This window comes from Aegilops tauschii, chromosome 5 (assembly GCF_002575655.3).
Source record: "Aegilops tauschii subsp. strangulata cultivar AL8/78 chromosome 5, Aet v6.0, whole genome shotgun sequence".
Lineage (NCBI taxonomy): Eukaryota > Viridiplantae > Streptophyta > Magnoliopsida > Poales > Poaceae > Aegilops > Aegilops tauschii.
In genome coordinates, this window is record NC_053039.3 from 489,869,025 (window position 1) to 489,890,360 (window position 21,336).

The 21,336-nt window shown below is 47.4% G+C and overlaps 1 protein-coding gene across 1 annotated transcript; it reads left to right on the forward strand.

Annotated features, from left to right (window-relative positions):
- The first annotated feature begins 4,235 nt into the window (after positions 1-4,235).
- On the forward strand, positions 4,236-9,809 carry LOC109751515 (casein kinase II subunit alpha-2). Its single transcript, XM_020310405.4, has 10 exons — positions 4,236-4,725; positions 4,843-4,972; positions 6,220-6,414; positions 7,011-7,168; positions 7,637-7,727; positions 7,806-7,871; positions 9,007-9,089; positions 9,183-9,246; positions 9,321-9,389; positions 9,495-9,809. The coding sequence occupies exons 1-10, from the start codon at positions 4,400-4,402 to the stop codon at positions 9,552-9,554; spliced, it is 1,242 nt and encodes a 413-aa protein (XP_020165994.1). The 5' UTR covers positions 4,236-4,399; the 3' UTR covers positions 9,555-9,809.
- The last annotated feature ends 11,527 nt before the right edge of the window (positions 9,810-21,336 follow it).

A 21,336-nucleotide genomic window follows, 5' to 3' on the forward strand; every position in this document is an offset into this window, starting at 1 on the left:
ATTTTCTTTTTTAATTTTTGCGGCGGGGCCCGCATGTCAGTGACTGGGCCTGCCCAGTCAGCAGTTGACTGGGTCAACCCAGTCAACTGGGGCCCGTGGGGGCCACTGGCAGTGACCCAGGGGGTGGCCCCAGGTGTGCCACGTCGGCGGCCGGCGCCGGCGCAACTCCGGCGACCAAAACCGCGGCGGTCCCTCGCCGGAGTTGGCCGGAATTGCGCTACGGGGCTCGGGGAGGAACGGGGCTAGGCCCATTCGAAAGAACTCGCAGCGCCGCATCCAGGGGTGGCCGGGGCTTCGCCGGACTCGGCCGGAATCGGCGCCGGCGAGCGGCGGAGGCGGCGGCGCGCACGGGTGCCCGACGGAAACAGGGCTACGGCAGGCGGTCGAGCAAGCGGAGGGGCTGGGGAGCTTCTACGTGCGGTGGGGAGCGCTGTGAGCTTGAGCCCGTGACCATTTGGTCACCGGAGACACGCCGGCGGCGAGCTCCGCGGCGTGGCGTTCGGGCGCGCGCGGGGAAGCAGCTACGGAGCGCGAGCGAGCTAACGGAGAGGGGGAGGAGGTAGAGGAGCTCACCGCGCGGCGCAAGAAAGGCCCGTGGGTGGCTTAGTAGCAGCAGGTCGTCGCCGGGGAAGAAGGGGGTCGCCGGCGTCCGAAGATGAAGGCGAGCTCGGAGAGGTCGTTGTAGTGGCTCCGAGCTTCGACGGAGAGGCGGAGGGGGTGTAGTCGAGGGCGGCGACGTCGTACGACACGGCGAGGTGGCGAGTGGGGCACGGTGGCCGCGTGAACGACGGGAACGGCGGCGAGCGCGTCGGGCGTGGGGCAGAGGAGAGCGGCGCGGATCCGGGGGAGGGAAGAGGGAGGCGCGGGGGCCGAGAGGGAGAGCGGGGTGAGTGGGAGGGAGGCCCGAGGAGGCGGGGGAGCTGGCGACCTTATCCCCTCCGGCGTCGGTGCCGGCGAGGGGGTCGGGCGGCAGCGCGCCCCTGTTCCGACCCGGTCGGGGGAACAGGGAAGGGGCGAGGGAGGAGGTGGGCTGGGCCGGGGGCGCGGCTGCGGCCCAGTTTGGGCCGGGGGGGCAGTGGGGGGGAAGCGGGCCTTTTTCCCTTTTTTTTTCTTTTTCTCTGCCTGGGTTCTGTTTTCTGTTTTCTCTTTATTTGCTTATTCCCTTTTCTGTTTTATTTCATTTAAAAGTATTTAGACATTTTATAAAAATGTGTTTTCTCCACCATAATTACCAGTGTATTATTTAGCACCCACTGAACATTTTTGTTTGAATTTTTGAAAACTTTTATTTTTCACTTTAATTATATTTGAAGTTTGAGCTAGAAGTTTGAAAGGAAGGTGATTCAAATGTGATCAAGCCCTGTTTAGCAACATGATTAGCTTAATCACAGGGGGTTACTGTAGCATGATTCTCAGGGTGTTACAAATCTCCTCCACTACAAGAAATCTCGTCCCGAGATTTAGGAGGTAGAAGGAAACAGTGCGGGGTATTCTTCGCGCAGACGATCCTCTCGTTCCCAAGTGGCCTCATCTTCAGAATGGTGCGACCACTGGACTTTGAGAAACTTGATCGCCTTCTGACGTGTGCGGCGTTCAGCTTGGTCGAGAATGCGGAACGGTTGCTCCTTATAGGAGAGGTCTTGCTGCAATTCGAGCACTTCGTGATCCACAGCTCGGATTGGATCCTTGAAGCAACGACGGAGCTGTGACACATGGAACACATCGTGAACCTGAGAAAGGTTCGGCGGTAGCTCCAGTTGGTATGCCACTTTTCCACGCCTTTCGAGAATAGTGAATGGGCCAATATAGCGAGGAGCTAGTTTGCCCTTGATCCTGAAGCGGTGAGCACCCTTCATAGGTGTGACTCGAAGATAAGCCTTTTCGCCAGGTTGATAGACCATGTCTTTATGATGACGCTCATACTGACTCTTCTGACGTGACTGAGCAGTCTTGAGATTCTCGCGAATAATGCGGACTTGTTCTTCGGCATCTTGGATAATATCCGGTCCGATGAGTGGACGTTCCCCAGTTTCTGACCAGTTCAGGGGGGTTCGGCACTTTCGTCCATATAACACTTCGAAGGGGGCCATCTTCAGACTAGCTTGATAGCTATTATTATAAGAGAACTCAGCATACGGGAGAGATTCCTCCCATTTCTTGCCGAAGGAAATAACGCAAGCTCGAAGCATGTCTTCGAGAACTTGGTTGACGCGTTCAACTTGTCCTTGCGATTGAGGATGAAACGCAGTACTGAATGACAGATGAGTTCCCATTGCTTCTTGGAAACTTGCCCAGAATCTTGAAGTGAATAAGCTGCCACGGTCTGAGCTGATAACCAATGGAATACCGTGGAGTGAAACAATCCTGGACATATAGAGCGTTGCCAACTGGCTAGCAGTGATCGTTTCTTTGACCGCCAGAAAATGTGCAACTTTGGAAAGCCGGTCAATGACGACAAGAATAGCATCATTACCTTTCTGCGATTTGGGAAATCCAGTGACGAAGTCCATTTCAACATGGTCCCATTTCCATTCAGGAATAGAGATAGGTTGCAGAGTTCCAGCAGGCCTTTGATGTTCTGCTTTGATTCGACGGCAAACGTCACACTCAGCAACATAACGAGCAATGTCTTGCTTCATATTAGTCCACCAGAATCTCTGACGGATGTCTTGGTACATCTTTGTACTACCAGGATGGATACATAGAGGCGTATCATGAGCTTCTTTCATAACTTCCTGTGTCATATCCAGGTTTTTCTCTGCACATGGCACCACTAGGCGGCCCTTGAAGTATAGGGTGCCATCTTCAGAAATGGTGAAGAATGAGGGCTTTCCTTCAGATTTATGAAGCTCTTGCTCTACAAGAACTGATTTATCGACAGGACCAGGATCCAGGTTCTGCTCCATTTACAGCCAGCAGAGAATAGTAGCTGCTGTAATATGCCTAACAAAGAAGGACGATAATGACCAACACAAGACAGCATATCAGTTCATAAACTGATAGATGCAGTATATTTTTTTACCGAATTCCCCCTTTTACCCTCTAATATGACAGGAGTGGCAGTGAATACTTTATTTAAGGAATTTGGGACCAACATACCAGATTTATAACCTGAATACCAAAATGCACACTCTGGAACCATTTAGTTATTATTTTTGATGCTGATTTTACATTCAGTTCTAGTCGTTTCTTCTCTGTAAAATTTCAGAAAATTATTCTCCATTACACTAGATTTTTTAATTATATATTTTTTGAATCGATTTTACTTCTATCCTACGCCTCCAATGTGTCATCCCAGACAGCAGCCACAGGAATGGACCAGTTTCGGTGGAGCCGGGCAAATGGTTAAACAATGTACATTTTGGTATTTATATTTTAAATCCATCACATTGGTGGAATTTTTCATAAATGGAGTACACTTGTGCCAACTTGGAGGGTAAAAAAAATCATAGTTTTAAATAGCCGGCTATAGCGCTATAGCCCGCTATAGCCTTTTTAGCAGGGTGCCGCTAAATGGTCGCCTTCACAAATAGCCCGCTATAGCTGATTTGGAGGCCCGCCGCTATTTTCCATAGCCCGCTATTTAAAACATTGAAAAAAAATGCAATTCACTCATAGGTAGTCAGGTACACATGTTCTAGAAAAAAGTAGTCAAGTGCAATACTATCAGGCACTCCACAAGCAAGAAATGTAAGAGTGACAACATTTGTATGCTAGACGGTAGATTAGGGGAACACAGGCCACGGTTCATCTATAACACGAGCTTAACCATCAAGCTCCGGCGACAAGAACTATAACTACCGTGCCAAATTTCCAAGGATTTCTGAGCACTGGTAGAATCTACACTCTGGCACTCTGCATCTCAAATGCATCACACCATACTGGCCCTATTGTAAAACATCATGCCAAAACCTTACTGGTTTTGCCCCAGCCTCACAGAAATCGCCGAGACGCACACGGAAATGCAGCAATGCATTGCGCACAGGCATAGCGTACAGCTACAAGGCAACAAAATGGGGGCATCAGAGCTAGGGTTTGACCTGCGCTCGGGGGACGTTGCGCCGCCGAGGTTCGCGCTAAGCTCACCAACCAGCGTCCGTGGCAGCTTGCCGCGCGCGCTCGGCGTAAGTCGCAGGGGAGGCGAAGCCGGCGGCGTGTTGCGGGTGGGGGGCGTAGCCGGCGGCTAGTTTCCCTCCGGCTCCGGGTAAGGTCGTGAGACTGCCTCGGGCTGGACCGAGCGGCCCACTAGCATACGCAGGCCTCGCGGGCCGGGCCTCCACGGGCTCCCCCGTCCCTGTGTCCCCGTGCCGTGCGGCGCGCTGCTCTCTCACGCTCCGCGTCCGCGGCAGCGTGAGGCGTGAGCAGTCCACATCCTGTCGCGCCGTCAAGTAACTGCTACATGGCCTGGTGCGCCCTGCGCAGCCGCCTCCTCCCGCTCTCCCCCTCCTCCTCCGCCGCCGCCGCCGCCGCGACGCCCCACCGGCTCCTCCTCTGCCTCCTCTCCACCGCGGCCCCGCGCCACTCCCACGGCCACCACCACCGCCGCCGCCACTCGCCCGCCGCCTACGCCGCCGCGGCCGAGGAGTCGCCGCGCCCCATGCCGCCCATCGGTCGCGCCACGCGCCACCCCGCGGGGGCCACCCCCATCGCGCGCGTCTACGCCGACGCCAACTCCCAGCGGCCCAAGGAGTACTGGGACTACGAGGCGCTCGACATCGAGTGGGGGTAAGGGAGGGGTGGGAGCCCGTGCGTGACACTCCAGATTTGCTGTTGGCTAGGGTTCGCGCTCTGATGCTGGCTGCCCCTCTGCGGGCGTGCTTTGCTTGCTTGCGTTGCGTGCAGGGAGCAGGATGGGTACGAGGTGCTGCGGAAGGTGGGCAAGGGCAAGTACAGCGAGGTGTTCGAGGGATTGCGGACCGGGAGCGAAGAGAGGTGCGTCATCAAGATCCTCAAGCCCGTGAGGAAGAAGAAGGTAGTATGCTGCCTCTGTGGTTGTTGTGTTATGTCATTTATCTGATATTGTTCGATGCTAAATCTGAAGATGGCTAGGGTGCCACAATCTTTAGTTGGATAATGCAAACTTAGCTTCGTACAAATGGTTTATAAATCTTATCATTGGTCGATGTGGTTTGGTAATAATTCAGGAGGTTGTGGAAGGGTGTGACAACGTGGCTCCATGGAACTATTGTGTTATTGTGTGTGTTGAACAATTTCAGATGAAGCACATATTTGGTTTTAGATTTTAACCATGCGAAAGCAGATGCAATGGAAACAGTGAGAAATTAGAGATGTGAAGTTCTGAGAGCCCCCATGCACCACTTCCCCCATAGGTGGTTAAGGGTGTGGCACAGTAGAAAACCTCCTCTTCTCCCCTTCCCTATCTCACATCCAGTTTTGGTGAAGGGTTCCTTGTAGGTGACGGCCCTCTACCCCCCCCCCCCCCCCCCTCCCTCCCTCCTTGTCACGTGTTCATGGGCCAATGAGCTATTGTGTGCATAGGCTGGATGCGGATGCTTCAACAACCACTGCGTCCGGCGTGAGTCAGCAAGCTAAGTCTTTTTGTGGGGGCTTCTCACCGATCACTGGTGAGCAGCATCAGAAGACAAGAAAGTTGAAATTAAAATTTTGACTGTGAACAAAATAGTTGTCCTGTAGTAAATCGCTGTTTCCATGTGTCATCTCTATTTCCTTCTTTCATTGTTAAGCCATGTTGGAACTATCTCCTCAAAACTTCTCAGGGTCATCCTTAGAACTGTCCTTGACTCTGTTCTAGGCCTTCGTAAAAGTTGTGATTACTGGTCAATTTTAATTTCAGATGCTGTAAACCCTAGCAATTGGGTATCGAAGAAATCTGGTGTTTGGTCTATTGCCCATCTAACTGCATATTGGAGTATCATGGACTGGTCCTTATTCCCATATAGAAGTTTCTTCCCTTGTATCTAACTTGGGAAATAGTGATTACAAATTACTTGGTTGTTTCTAGGTGTTAAGAATGTGTTAGCATATGCCTCACTTTAGGACCAAATACAGTTCAATGATGCACCTATGCTGATGTGTTAGCATATGCCTCACTTTAGGACCAAATACAGTTCAATGATACACCTATGCTGATGTGTTTGGTTATCTATTTGCTTCATTGCAAATTACTGTCATTGCATCTTGTAATGTACCTGATGTGTCCTACTACCAAACCTTATTGAATTTTTTATGATGATGCAGATAAAGAGGGAAATAAAGATACTTCAGAACTTATATGGCGGACCTAACATTATAAAGCTACTCGATGTTGTCAGAGATGATGATTCAAAGACGCCTAGTCTGATCTTTGAATATGTCAACAATACTGACTTCAGAGTACTCTACCCCACACTATCGGATTACGATATCAGATACTATATATTTGAATTATTAAAGGCAAGAATCTGAACTGGAAAAGTATTCTGACGTGGATAATATTCATATGGTCTTCTCTATATTGATTTTTCTTGGTGCATTTCTGTTTTCTTATTTTAAAAATATTAGTATTAATATTGCATAATCGGCAAACTGTAGAGCATTGTGGCTTGTTTCATTCTAATCATGTTTTCCCAATACATGAATTCTTTTTATCTGTAGTGTGATTTCATAATTGCTGCCTTCCTCCCCTTGTTCTGTAGCTGTATTTTGAAAAATACTAGTACTTTTGTGGACCAAGAGTGACATCTCTTTCTACAAACTACACTGTTTGAGAGTTAATAGCATACTTAGCTTCTTTCATTTGATTTTGTTTGGGTTGGTAGAATCTCATGGGTGGACAGAGTCGAATTGCGTCAATGTGTACTTCTACAAATGACCTACAATATTACTACCTATTTTGCAATATTCAAACATATCAGTATGTCACTGGCACAGTTTTGCAGAGCAACTCTGTTTGCTGAAGTTTGCACTACTTCAGTGGCCAACACTGGATGCAACATACTGAACAAGCATTTAATTTGATGGTCTTTAACTTTTTCCAGGTGTTTGTGTAGGCACTAGATTTTTCTCACTCACGGGGTATCATGCATCGAGATGTCAAGCCCCACAATATCATGATTGATCATGAGAAACGCCAGCTTCGTCTTATTGATTGGGGTCTCGCTGAGTTCTACCACCCTAGGATGGAATATAATGTTAGAGTTGCTTCAAGGTTAGTACCACAAGCTCTGGAAGTTGGATGTCATTAGACTTATTCAACTTGCTAGTAAGGGTATTTTAATTTTTAAGTACACTTATGCATGTAAATTTTTAATATTGCATTCACTTGTGGACCTCCTACGGTCCTCTGTTCTGTATGACTTTAGCAGATTTATGAAACGGGACTCAATTCTAGAGCTCCTTTATGTTGGACCTGCTTGGTTTTGCCCATAGCAATTTTAAATTCACCTACCTGACTCATTGGAATGAGTCGTGTAGGGATTCACAGTAGGTTATGCCATTAGAGTATCATCTGCATATATAAAGATCAAAGTAACCGTCTCCAATGTTTCTATTAGTGTCTATAGTTGCAACTGCTGGTTGATATTCTCTATTATTTTTCTTCTGTTTATCTGGTTGATATTCTCTATTAGTTTTCTTCTTTTTATCCATGGCTTACTGCATCCTGTGCTGTTGACAGATGCTATAAGGGCCCTGAATTACTTGTGGATTTGCTAGACTATGACTACTCATTAGATTTGTGGAGCCTTGGTTGCATGTTTGCAGCAATGGTAAGGAGCAAGTCTATGATCAGGCAATCATCTCTATTAACTTACTTCTAATGATACACATTCTGATTTTCTTAACAGATATTCCGTGTGGACCCTTTCTTTCATGGTCAGGATAACTACCAACAATTAGTCAAAATAACCAAGGTATGTTTGCAGCTTCTTAAAGCGGCCAACTTCTGTTCTAGTATTTCTCACTGGCATTTTACTCTTACGCTATGAAATGACATCTTTTATGGGTTTCACCTCTAGCCTACCCCAACTTGTTTGGGACTAAAGGCTTTGTTGTTGTTGTTGTTGTTGTTGTTGTTATGAAATGACATCTTTAATTACGAGATGTTTGAACTATAAATTGATCATGCTAGTAGAGTACCTGTGCATTGCTGCGGACCTTAGATAAACAAACTATGGACGCACATTTTTCTTTTGCACTTCCCCCTGACTCGACATCCACTATGTTATACACAATTACATACATTCTAACACGGCATGTGTTCCTATGAATCTTAAATAGTCCTCGTGATCGCTAGAGGTAAGTCGCTGTGTTGTTATGGATCTTATATAGGCATACCACAATCACTAGAACACAAATTATCGTCTTTTTCCATTCCTTTTCGTATGTCTGTTATGCCTCTAGCTCTACCACGGGTTTGTTATGGCTCCTAAATAGTCATACAACAACTGCAAGAAGATGATAGTCATACAACAACTGCAAGAAGATGATGCGTCCTTTTCCTCCCTTCGCTTGCCTCTTGGCTTCATCTTTGACTTCATTGCAAATATGCCTTTGCTCTGTTCTGTTGGGAATGAGTTGCTTTGAATAGACATGCAACAATAACAAGATGATACATGTTTTTCCTCCTAGTGCAACACATTGCCGACAGTGCTTAAATATCAGTGACAATTAATATGGGTCGGAGGGAGTACTACATATCTCATTGCACTGCGTTATGCAATTGTGGTGTTTGCACTGCCTTGTTAACACGAGTGCTACTGCCCTTAAGGTCATTATGACTGGCTACCATATATGTTGTTTTAGTTTTACAGTAATTTTTTGTCAGCAGTTTTAGTTGAACAGTTTGCTCTTGTTCCAATGCGCTGAAGAAATGGTTGTTTAACACATTTAGTAATTCTATTTCATAGCTATGGCCTAGCGGCAAGATGAATTATGATACTCGCTTCTCTTGTTCCAAAGAATCTATTGCTTTCTGCAGTCCATTTTTCTGAATGAATTGATAGTGTTTGATACGGCTAATATATGCACTACATGCTGCTGCTGTAGGTTCTTGGCACAGAAGATTTCCACCGGTACCTCGAAAAATACGGTCTTCGGCTTGACCCACAGCTTGAAATGCTTGTTGGAAGGTCATGGATTGATTTGGATTATCCTTGGGAGAATTATTTTCAGAAAAACAGTTAACATAACAGCAAGATCTAACTATATATTTATGGCTGCAGACACAGGAAGAAGCCATGGGAGAAATTTGTTGACTCAGGGAACCGACACTTAGTGAGCCCTGAGGTGACTCACGTTCCTTTAATCAACCTGGTCCACTACTCACTGGATGTGTTATTGACATGATTTCACCTGTGCAGGCTATTGATTTTCTAGACAAGCTTCTTCGTTATGACCACCAGGAAAGGCTTACAGCAAAGGAAGCCATGGTATCTCTCCCACTCATACATCCAAGAATCATTTAGCCGGATCAATACGAGATATTACAATTTCTACATTGTTTTCACTTAAAAATCTATCATTTTGCTGTGCAGGCTCATCCCTATTTTGGCCCAGTAAGAAGCTCTGAAAGCACCCGGGAGAATGTTCAATAGTGATTTGCTACACCATCATTGTTCGAAGAACATGGCATATTTGACAATTTTGAAACAGCATGTCGAACACATAGACTAACAGAGAGTGAGTGTATTTGATTTTGATAGCGCATCCATGGTTTATCCAAAAAAAAAACCCTGCTTTGAACGGCATGTAATAGTCATGTCATTTTTTTATATTTGAATTAATTCTTATTTCGCTGTTGACCGCTCTGAATTATTATTTTTATCAATAAGAATCCATGCCAGTAAAAAGTCCAAAAGTAATGGGTTATACGTACATCCTTACCCAGAAATCTTGGGCATCATCATTATTCTCATATTGTTTTGCACAGAGGTTTTGTTTGCGAGGGGCTCGGACGTTATTTCACTATGAGTTCCCTTATCTATGTACATGTACGTCCCTTGATCTTACATGTATGCCTGTTGCAAGTGTTTGTTGTTTCCTGATCGTGTGCTGTGGTATGTCTGCTGTGCAAGCATCGGATATCCTGCAGCACGGTCAATTTTTGAGGTGGTAGTAGACCGAAAGAATAAAAACACGAGCCGTCGATTTTAAACCGAACGTCTGAAGTGATTGAAAAAAGTGTCGAAATAGCCGAACAGGACACGCCGTCGTGTGCATCGGCTGTACCCGTGCACGCCACGGTTTCCACAGGACACGTTCTCATGAGCCCCTCGGCGTGGGCCGGTGCTCTACCGCGTCGTGGTCCCTGGCTTAGCAAACAGGATGCTATAGGCCTCGCATGCCCTACTCTCATGCACGCACCACTGTCCACGGAGATCAGGATTTGGGCACTGGCACCACACGTACTTGCCTGCGTGTACGTGTGACAGCGTTACGTGCCTGCTCGCTCCTGGTACGGTAAAGCCACGACATATGTGGTGGTCCCGTGTGTCAAGGCCGGCGGTCCGCGGCATCGACCAACGCCGGCCGGCCCCGTCTAGGGGTTAGAGTTTAGGGTCTGGTTCACACTACCTTGTGTTGTCAATTCAAGTGCTTTACACCTCCAAAGCTTTGTTTCCTGTCTTCTTCCTCTCATGTCCCGGCTAGGACTCTTTCCTTTTCCTTTGCGGCCGTATTCAGCACACTAGTTAGGTTGGAATGCCTGGATCATTGTTGGTTGGTTTTGTGACAGGTTATTAGTTAAATTTCAGTGCTTCCCAGTTCCCGCTCAAATCCATTCCGTTGATCCGGACTTCCGGAGATGATTTGTGCCACGCACCATGGGTTCCAGGTCAAACTGATGTTGACAGCTTGATTCTCGCCTGGGTTTCTGTTGATTAACTGAGCAACTCTCTCCGGCTTAAGTAATCAATGAATCAAATCTTTTGCCTCCGTCTTAGAAAAAATTGTATTAACGATCAAACCAGCCATGGCCACAACCCAGATTGTCTTCGGGGTCGTCTGTTCGGACTTTGGACCGCCTATTCAAAATCATGTGTTGGTGTAATTGAGTGCCCCGAGAGTTTTGGAGATTGTTGGACAGAAACAGCGCGGGACTAAAGTGTTGGTAGTGCACACAAAGAGATTAGGTCCCTGGAATTCAGAGAAGTTTGCTGTAAACTCAGAAGATTATTATCTGCGAAGTAGAGAAGAATGCTAAGGTAATTGGGAAGATTGGTATCGAAGAGTTTGCGTGCCGGAGATGACCCCCAAATTATTGCCAAGTCGAAGCAATTGGTACGCGAGGCGTCCGAGAGAAAATGACCGCATCAAGAGAAATGAAGACGTAGCATTTTCGTTCTTTCATTTTCTTTCATTGGGTCATAGGACCACCGTACTATTAGGAGGAGATCAGAGCATTGAGACTTATGTCTGTATGATGCTGTATGATGCTTAACTGAAAAATATCCCAAGTTAGATGAGAAAAATCTCTTAGTGTGAAAAATAGCGACTTGCCAGCCAGAGACGAAGTTCTTCTAGACTACAAGAGAATTGGTCTAGCAGAGGAGTCAACTTTGTTTGTTCCTCAAGTAAAGTTGTCGGGTGAGTTTGAAATCTGACTGTTGGTTATTGGCTGGGCTCTAGGCCCCAAATGGTAATTGCACCCTCGGGGTCGCAAGGTTGAAATTACCAACCCCTGCCTGCCGTTTCAATCGGCTCTACTATGGTTCTTGGAGTTGCAATATGGGGTCTGATCAGTCACTGTCTGCAGATGCGCCTAGAAGCTTCCGCAGGCGTTTGGCAACTCAATTTAGGTAACCGTGGTTGTAGATAGTCTTAGGACATCTCCAACGTTGACCCGCAAATTGACTCATGCATTCATCCACTGACACGGGGACCAGTCCGTGAATAAGTTCCATTTATGTTGGTCTAGTGATAGGGCGCTCTTGAAGCTTTAGCCTCCCTCTACCGTAGACTTCGCTTCTTTTCATTAATGACATCTGGTCCGGTCTCCATTTCAGATGCAGGAGCAGGCCATCTAATGTTATCCACATACAACTCAAACAAGGTTTAAAATAAACGGACGGACTACATGCAAAACGGACGAAAACATTTACATCTCGGACATATTTTAGCTAAACTATATCGAACTAGGCTAAACCTAGTCTAAAATGCCTGCCGTGACAGATCTCCACTTCCACGACATGTCTTCCCCATGTCCGGCAGCCCGCTCGCCAGAATGCCGGGAGCCCTGGAGGGATATGATTTAGTGAGAGGAGAGGAATAGCCTCCGTCTTGTTTGGCCGCGTCGCTCATCAAAGTGGCACCGGAGGGATATGCTTCAGGCGGAGGGGAAGGGTGGCCTCCGCTTCCATGAAGCATGGATCAGGGTTGGTTTTAGGGGCGGGGGACGACGGTGTCCTGCGAAGCGGGCAAGACACCACTTGTGCACGCCGGGGACGCGCCGGCGGTGGCCTTACTGGGACCAAGCGGCGCGGCCTCCCATGTTCTACTTTTCTCGATGTTGGCGGCCGCCGTGGATGTGCCGGCCGCCGCCTTGTCGATCTCCGTGAAGCCGGCTTCTTTCTCCGCCGGCAGGGCGCGGTCCCGCAAATGTTGACGGCGGATAGCGCGACCGCATGACGGGATGACCGGTACGACACGACCTCATCCACGGCAACCATGATGCCCGTGCTACCGTGCTCCCTCGCATGCCGGCCTGAAGCAACTCGTCACTCCTCCGTGAGCTGGCTTGGAGCGACAAGTTGCCGAACCACACGCCGGCTTGGAGCCTCGCCCATGGTACTGACGACCTGGAGGGGCGAGGGAGGTGGAGCAGCGAGTTGCCTGGCTCGTATCCAGCGGGCTCGGCGGCCCACCTAGCCGGCTTTTATGCCGGAGAACTCCTCTTCCTGCTCACCGGATGCCATGATGAGTGTGGAGAATGTGGTGTAAGGAGGAGATGGAGAGCAGAGGTGTGGTGCGATTCTTCATCTGGCTTCTGCCCTCGTTTAAATAGCGGCGAACGGGAGGAGCCAACCGGCGTTGTGTTTAATGCCAGTCGGCTCTCGAACGGACGTGTTGTCGGAGTAGATTTCTCGACACACGTGCGAGTTTAATGGAGGTACGCGGGCAGTATGTAGCCGTTTGAATGCGGAGAGAAGGCGTGTTCAGCCGGGCGTGCAGCGGGCGGCGCTCTCTCGGCCGGCACGCCGCTTCAAATGCTGGTAGTAATAGGTCGCGTCCACTCCGTGCCGGCGTCGGGAACACACACATGCGAGAAATGCAAGACGCGGATGTGGCACCTGTTTGGACGTCCGCAAAACCCTCCACTTTATCTTTAGTTTGCGGGAAAACTCACGTCTGACAAGACCGTATTAAATGACAAAACATGTTCCAACCTGCATGATCTAAACTGTTGCGGGCGGTTCGAGGACCGCGTTGAAGTTGCATGTCCCCGCCGGCAGATCTATCAATGCAAAAAATATCCTGGCGCTTGCTACTGTACGTGATGCAGAATGTGGCAACGAGGTCATAGGACTAGGATTACTAGACTATGGGTCCAGTTAGGCAATTCAATAATTTGGCCACAGCTTAGCATCTAGTACTCCAGTACTGCTGATTAGTTCGTCTAACCCGAGAAGCTTGCGAATCAATCGACCGCCATGCGACGTGATAAAATTCGATCAGCCTGTCGTTCGGGAGTTGCTCCAACTGGCATGCATACAAGCCGTCCGACCACTGGACACCAGAAGGCTGGCTCTGCGTCCATGTCTCCGCTTGTAAACCACCCGCCAGAATGCGCCACCGTGATACTATGAGTGATTGACAAAAAAACTATCACTTTAGGGTTACCATCCCACAGAACTACCACTTTTTAAAAACTAACCGAAAACTATCAAATTTTTCTAATTTTATGACTAAAAACTACCACTTTCGAATAATGACCGGTTTAGATGATTTAAACGTGTTGACCGTTAAGTTGACTGTTATTATAGACAGGTCCCACACGCCAGCATCAATCTTCGTCCTCCTCTCTTCATGGCATTTTCTCGAACACCTCGTGTGCACTTGCGCTATACCTCCGCCGCCCTCCACCGCCAGCGCTCGCCTGTCGAAAATCTGCGTTTCCGGCGAGGCGAGGCGCGCCCCGGCCCGCACCGTGTCCATCCGCACCTCCTCCGGCTCCTCTGTTCCGCGCTCCACCCCCATGGCCGCGACATTCGTCGGCGCCGGGTGCCTCGCCCCAGCGTCTGCCTGCGTCGTGCCTCGTCGCTCGTGCCCGACGTCGCGCCACGTCGTTCATACCCGGCCGTGCAGCAGTAGCAGTTGGCCCCGCTGCTCGTGCCTGACGTCGCGCCACACCGCTCGTACCCGGCCGCGCAGCAGTAGCTGTTGGCCCTCCACCACCTCGCCGGTTAACGCCTCCTCCTCCTCCTTCCTCTCGCCAGTTTCGGGCAGCGGCAGCGGCGTCCCACTTCCCCGGCCCGACGGACGCGTTGAGCTCGGCCGCATGAAAGGGCCCGTGCATAGATTGGAGCCTCGTGATGTCGGCGGCGACGCAGGCCTCGTCCTTGGCGGCATGGCCAGAGCGTCGGGCCAGGCGCAATGCGCAGCCTCATAGGAGAGCAGGGCCGCGCAGCAGCCGATGTCGGCGGCGAGGGTCGCGGGTGAGTCCGGCGGCGGCGGCGGGGCCGCTCATGCCCGGCTCCGGCGCGTCGTGCGGGTCGCTCCGTCCCCGAGCTCAGCCGGGAGGGCCCGATGTCCCGCCCCCGCAGCAGCTGCCAGCCCTGCTCGTGCCCAGCTTCCTCGCGTTGCCGCGGCCCGCATGGGCCCTGACGCAGTCACCCCTGCAGGACGCCGGTGTGGAACTCGCGCCCGACCTCGACTCTTTCCCGATGCAGCCGCCCCTGCCGGACGCCGGCCGACGAGCCTCCAAGCGCCGGCGCTCGTCATCGACGCCTCTCCTGTGCAGGCACGTCAGGAGAAAGACGAAAGACATGGTAGAAGGAGTTGACTTATCTGCCAAGTCAGCCCTAATGGGTGGGCCCGCCTGTCATAAACAGGCTTAAATCATCTAAAGTTGTCATTATCTATTGGTAGTTTTTAGTCACAAAATTAAAATTTTTTGATAGTTTTCGGTCATTTTTTAAAAATTGGTAGTTCTATGGGACGGATACCCTTAAAATGGTAGTTTTTTGTCAATCACTCTGATACTATCGACCAGAGTACGAGATTGATCGTCTTGTCCGAGACAAATCGCATCGTATCACTTCACGTACACTGCTCCACTAAAGAAACGTAATAAGACACTGCCCAATACGTACCGTGTGTGTGTGTTGATCACGACCGACCAAGCCCAGGAGATACCGGGCCCATGAGCTTCGCATGGCAGCATGCTCGTGAAAATGGCGTACCAGTGGCGATCTATGGATCTTGAACGGAGTATAGATCAGTTCCAAAGTCAAAATTTGGTCGATGGTCTCGATGCTTGATGAAGCCTAGACTAACTAACGCAAAGTTGGCGATGGTCCAGGACACTTGGGTAGTGGCCGTGCGACCCAATCGATATGCATGCTCCAACCTGGGACCATAATTAATGCCGCAACGTTAATCTAATCCATGGACGCATCGAGCCACATAAAAACCTGGCTTTGCAGGAGTACTCCTCGTATGCCACTTGCACAGTGTGGAGCGCGGAGTCAAAGCACCACGCTCTAGGTTAGCAGTGAAGAAATGTGAGGATTAACTTTGACTAGGGTATTTAATCAATCCGTGCTCCACGAGATCGGCGTTTAACAGGGCACTAATCCAGGATTAGAGCGAGGCTGCTTCCTAGATGCCTAGTGGTCACTGATGACTGCCGTTTTTTAAAACTGTGATTCTTGGAGGGAGAAGAGGTTTCATATGGTCCATGACTCTCACATGTGAGCTTTCAAGAGGGACCGGGGCTTCGTATCCGGCACGACAACGATGGTGGTTCACTACCTCCTGTCTGGTAACTCACTAACGGTTTCTTGGAGGTCTGACTAAAAAAGTAACAAGTACTCCCGCCGTTCCATAATATAAGAGCGAGTGTAGTGTAAGAAATGCTCTTATATTATGGGCACTAGTATAAGAAACGCTCGTATATTATGGGACGAAGGGAGTAGAATTTAGCTTTGATGACCATCCGAGGCGATTGTCTTGAGCTTGCCTTATGTTTTTTAGGTGTGCTTGTCTTCTGTTGGAGCGTAGTGATGGGGGAACGCATACGGTAGGCCCACCACGACATATGGCCTAACCAAAAGCCCGGGCCCATAAAGATTACAACTCATAAGACGATCAAGTAGATGGGCTTCTTTCAGTCGGTGACTAGTTAACAGTCGTTCCCCGGTTAGGTCGGACATCACATGCTAGCGGATGAAGAGGGATGTAGTCGACGATCTTCAACAGTGCAATATCTAGTTAAATACAACCATTATCACCGAAAATTGCTTTTGAAGGCCGAGCTCCATAGAGGCCTCCATTTGCAATTTTTAAAATCCATTTAAATTCATATTTCTACGTTTCAAAAAAGTTATGAAAAAATACACATATACATGGAGGCATAATGTACATGTGTGTAATTTTTCAAGACGAAATACGTTGGAATGAGGGCTGTGCAAAATACAAACAAATCTGAGACTTTTTAACACATGATACTATTAATCCTCAAAGTCCATGAATTTGTTTTTTTGCACAGGTCGTATTTCACCCTGAATTTTTACACACATATACATTTCATCCTTGTGTACTTGCGTTTTTTCTAGTTTTTTTTGAAACGGAAAGTTTAAATTTTGAATATTTCAAAAGAAAACCGGGCTGCTTGGTCACCAAAACGCTCCACTCCATTATCACCTAGCTATGGCCATGAAATGTCGGATGTGCTTGCCCTCTAATGTTAGCATTTATACCAGCCCGTTATGAGACCTCTCCTAGCGCACTCCGTATAAGCCGGGAGGAGGGCACCATGGTGAGGGTTGAACTCTCTTGTAACCTTATGTGCAAAGGCAAAAACACCACACAGAGGAGTGTTATTCTGAACACCAGTGGCAAAAAGGTTTAGTACGACAACACGGATCCTATCTCTGGAGATTCACGAGTGTAGTCATTAAACGCCCAGTGCTTTTGTCTGATTATTGCAATCTTAATTATTGAGGCAACCCCGTGAGATGGCTAGGGCCTTCGGTTGGATAGCTGACTCTTGATGCAGGACGTGTGTCGGTTAAGATGTAATTTGGACACATCCCCCACTTCGGTTCGTAAGAAGCACATCTCGATGGGTGACATCCGGCGCACAAATTAAGATCATATCTGGTCTCTCCACAATATACAATTGTAAGCATTAAGATTTCATACTCATGCCTATTTTTATTATAAATGTTTCCCTTCGGTTGTTTGATTTTGATCCGGTCAAAAGCTGCAATTGTTTCTTTAACAAAAGCGTGTTTGTGACCCTACCTTAAAGGGCATCATCCTCCCATGGGTTCGATAACTCAGGTTCACCTCTGGGGAAAAAGGCAAGAATCCTTTCTGCTCCATTTCCGGATCACCAAAGGAAGTAATCAGTGTTCTTGGGCCCCTTGGTCTTCTTCGACTTGACCGTGACCACATATGGTCCTCGTTCAATAAGTTCTCCAACACAACGCTCATGGGTTCCCCACGCCGAGGCGCTCGTGATCCGACCGTTCTGGCGAAGGTACGCCAGTCCTGCGATATGGTTAATTGAATTCAATTACTCGGCTCAGAATGAGGAAGTAAAAGTCTTACCACAAAGTGAAGGTGGAATAAAAGACAAACCTCGCCAGCTCGGCATGCTCGGCTATGGCCTACGTCGTCTCCCATGGTCCGGGAGGTGTTATCCTTTGCCGAGGGCTTGCAGAGGATGGTCAACATCCCGCCGAGGTCCTTCCCCCTACAGAGGTTTCAGATCACCGAAACCTCACTGTTTGTTACATACCTCCATAAAGGAGATGCTTGGGCCTAGAGGGGTCGGACCCTGTTGTGGAGCATGACGTGGATCACATCCACTAAAGTGATGCCCTCGTCAATGTGGGACTTTAGCCCTTTCTGAAGCTCCACGCCCTCCTCCTTGTTCCCCCAGTCGAGGTTCTTGTCCGTCCAGGGGTGCAACCTCTTCAAGGGGCGGCTGATACGTCCATTTTGCATCATCTTTTCCTGCTGTTATTTGTAATGTTTTTGATCAATATAATACTTTGTGGAGCAATTCTAATGCCTTTTCTCTCTTAATTTGCAAGATTTACTTGAAGAGGGAGATTGCCGGCAGCTGGAATTGTGGACCTGACAAAGCTATGTCAGAGATACCTATTCTGCACATTTCCAAATGAGCTGAAATTTCAGGGAGAATTATTTCAGAATAAATAAAAAATATTGGAGAAAAGAAATACCAAAGGGGGCCACCCAGGTGCCGACAAGGCACCAGGGCACGCCCACCCCCTAGGTGTGCCCTGGTGGCTTGTAGGGCCCCTGGCCAGCCTCCGGTGCCCATCTTCTGGTATATAAGCCCATTTGCCCTAGAAAAAATAAGGAGAGGACTTTCGGGACGGAACACCGCCGTCTCGAGGCGGAACCTGGGCAGGAGCACTTTTGCTCGCCGGCGGAGCGATTCCGTTGGGGATACTTCCCTCCGGGAGGGGGAAATCGAAGCCATTGACATCACCAGCAACCCTCTCACCGTGGGAGGATCAATCTTCATCAATATCTTCAACATCACCATCTCATCTCAAACCCTAGTTCATCTCTTGTATTCAGTATTTGTATCAAAACCTTAGATTGGTACCTGTGGGTTGCTAGTAGTGTTGATTACATCTTATAGTTGATGATAGTTGGTTTATTTGGTGGAAGATTAAATGTTCATATCCTTAATGCTATTCACTACCCCTCTGATCTTGAACATGAATATGATTTGTGAGTAGTTACTTTTGTTCTTGAGGACATGGGAGAAGTCTTGTCATAAGTAATCATGTGAATTTGTTATTCGTTCGATATTTTGATGATATGTATGTTGCTGTTTCCCTTAGTGGTGTTATGTGAACGTCTACTACATGCCACTTCAGCATCTCTGGGCCTAAGGGAAGGCATTGTGGAGTAGTAATTAGATGATGGGTTGCTAGAGTGACGGAAGTTTAAATCCTAGTTTATGCGCTGTTCCGTAAGGGGCTGATTTGGATCCATATGTTTAATGCTATGGTTAGATTTATCTTAATTCTTCTTTCGTAGTTGCGGATGCTTGCAAGAGGGGTTAATCATAAGTGGGAGGCTTTTTTAAGTAAGAACAACACCTAAGCATCCACCCACATATCAAATTATCAAAGTAACGTAGGCGAATCAAATCAACATGATGAAAGTGACTAGATGAAATTCCCGTGTGCCCTCAAGAACGCTTAACTTATTAGAAGAGACCGTTCCGGCCTGTCCTTTGCTATAAAAAGGATTGGGCTACCTTGCTGCACCTTAGTTACTATTGTTACTTGTTGCTCGTTACAAATTACCTTGCTATCAAACTATCTGTTACCGATAATTTCAGTCCCCGCAGAAAATACCTTGCTGAAAACCGCTTGTCATTTCCTTCTGCCCCTTGTTGGGTTTGATGCTCTTACTTATCGAAAGGACTAACATTGATCCCCTATACTTGTGTGTCATCAAGAATATTTTCTGGCACCGTTGCCGGGGAATGAAGCGCCTTTGGTAAGTTGAATTTGGCAAGGAAACATTCATATTATATGCTGAAATTTACTGTCACTTGTTACTATGGAAAACAATCCTTTGAGGGGTTTGTTCGGGGTATCTTCACCCCGACCGGAGGTACAAAGAGTTGCCCCTCAACCTACTGCACGCATTGAATTTTTTTATTATGAGATTCCTTCGGGTATGATAGAGAAACTGCTAGCTAATCCTTATGCAGGAGATGGAACAGTACATCCCGATATGCACTTAATCTATGTGGATGAAGTTTATGGATTATTTAAGCCTGCATGTTTCTGAAGATGGAGTTAAAGAAGAAGGTTTTCCCTTTATCTTTGGAGGGAAAGGCATTGACATGGTATAGGCTATATGATGATATTGAAACGTGGGATTGGAACCGATTGAAATTGGAATTTCATCAAAAGTTTTATCCTATGCATCTGGTTCATCGTGATCGGAATTATTTATATAATTGTTGGACTTGTGAAGGATAAAGCATCGCTCAAGCTTGGGGGAGGCTTAAGTACATGATGTACACATGCCCCAATCATGAGCTCTCGAGGGAAATTATCTTACAAATTTTTTATGCTCAGCTTTCTCATGATGATCGAACCATGCTCGATTCTTCTTCTGCTGGTTCCATTATGAAGAAGGCTATTGAATTTAGATGGGATCTTTTGGAAAGAATTAAATGCAACTCTGAAAGTTGGGGAGTCGACAAAGGAGAAGAGTCAAGTATAAAACTTGAGTTTGATTGTGTTAAATCTTTTATGGATACTGATACTTTTTCATAAGTTTAGCACTAAATACGGACTTGACTTCTAGATAGTAGCCTCCTTTTGTGAATTATTTTCTACTCATGTTGAGCTCCCTAAGGAGAAGTTGTTTAAATATCACCCCCCTATTAAAGAAAATATTGAGGAACCTGTTGTACTTAAGGTTGAAACTATCATTTACAATGTTGACCCAGTTGTGCCTACTACTTACATTGAGAAACCTCCTTTTCCTGTTAGGATTAAAGAACATGCTAAAGCTACAACTGTGGTTAATAAAAGTAATATTAGAACACCTAGACCCGCTGAACAAGTTAAAGTTGAACCTAATATTGCTATGGTTAATGATCTCTTGGTCGATAATATTGATGGGCATTTTATTTACTTTTGCGATGATGCTGCTAGAATTGCCAAACCTGTTAGAAGTGAATGAGATATGCTAGATAAGAATAAACCCGTAGTGGGGATGCCTGTCGTTTCTATTAAAATTGGAGATCATTGCTATCATGGTTTATGTGACATGGGTGCTAGTGTTAGTGCTATTCCTTCTACTTTATATCAAGAAATTATGAATGACATTGCACCTGCTGAGATTCAAGATATTGATGACTATTAAGCTAGCAAATTGAGATACTATTTCACCACTTGGGATTGTTAGAGCTGTTCAAGTCTTGTGTGGTAAGATTAAGTACCCTACTGATTTCTTAGTACTTGGTTCTCAACGAGATAATTTTTGCCCAATTATATTTGGTAGACCTTTCTTGAATACCGTTAATGCTGAAATTGATTGTGTCAAAGAAAAGGTTAGAGTTAAATTTGGCAATGTATCTCATGAATTCAATTTCTCTAAGTTTAATAAACAACCTCATGAAAAAGAATTGTCTAGTAAGGATAA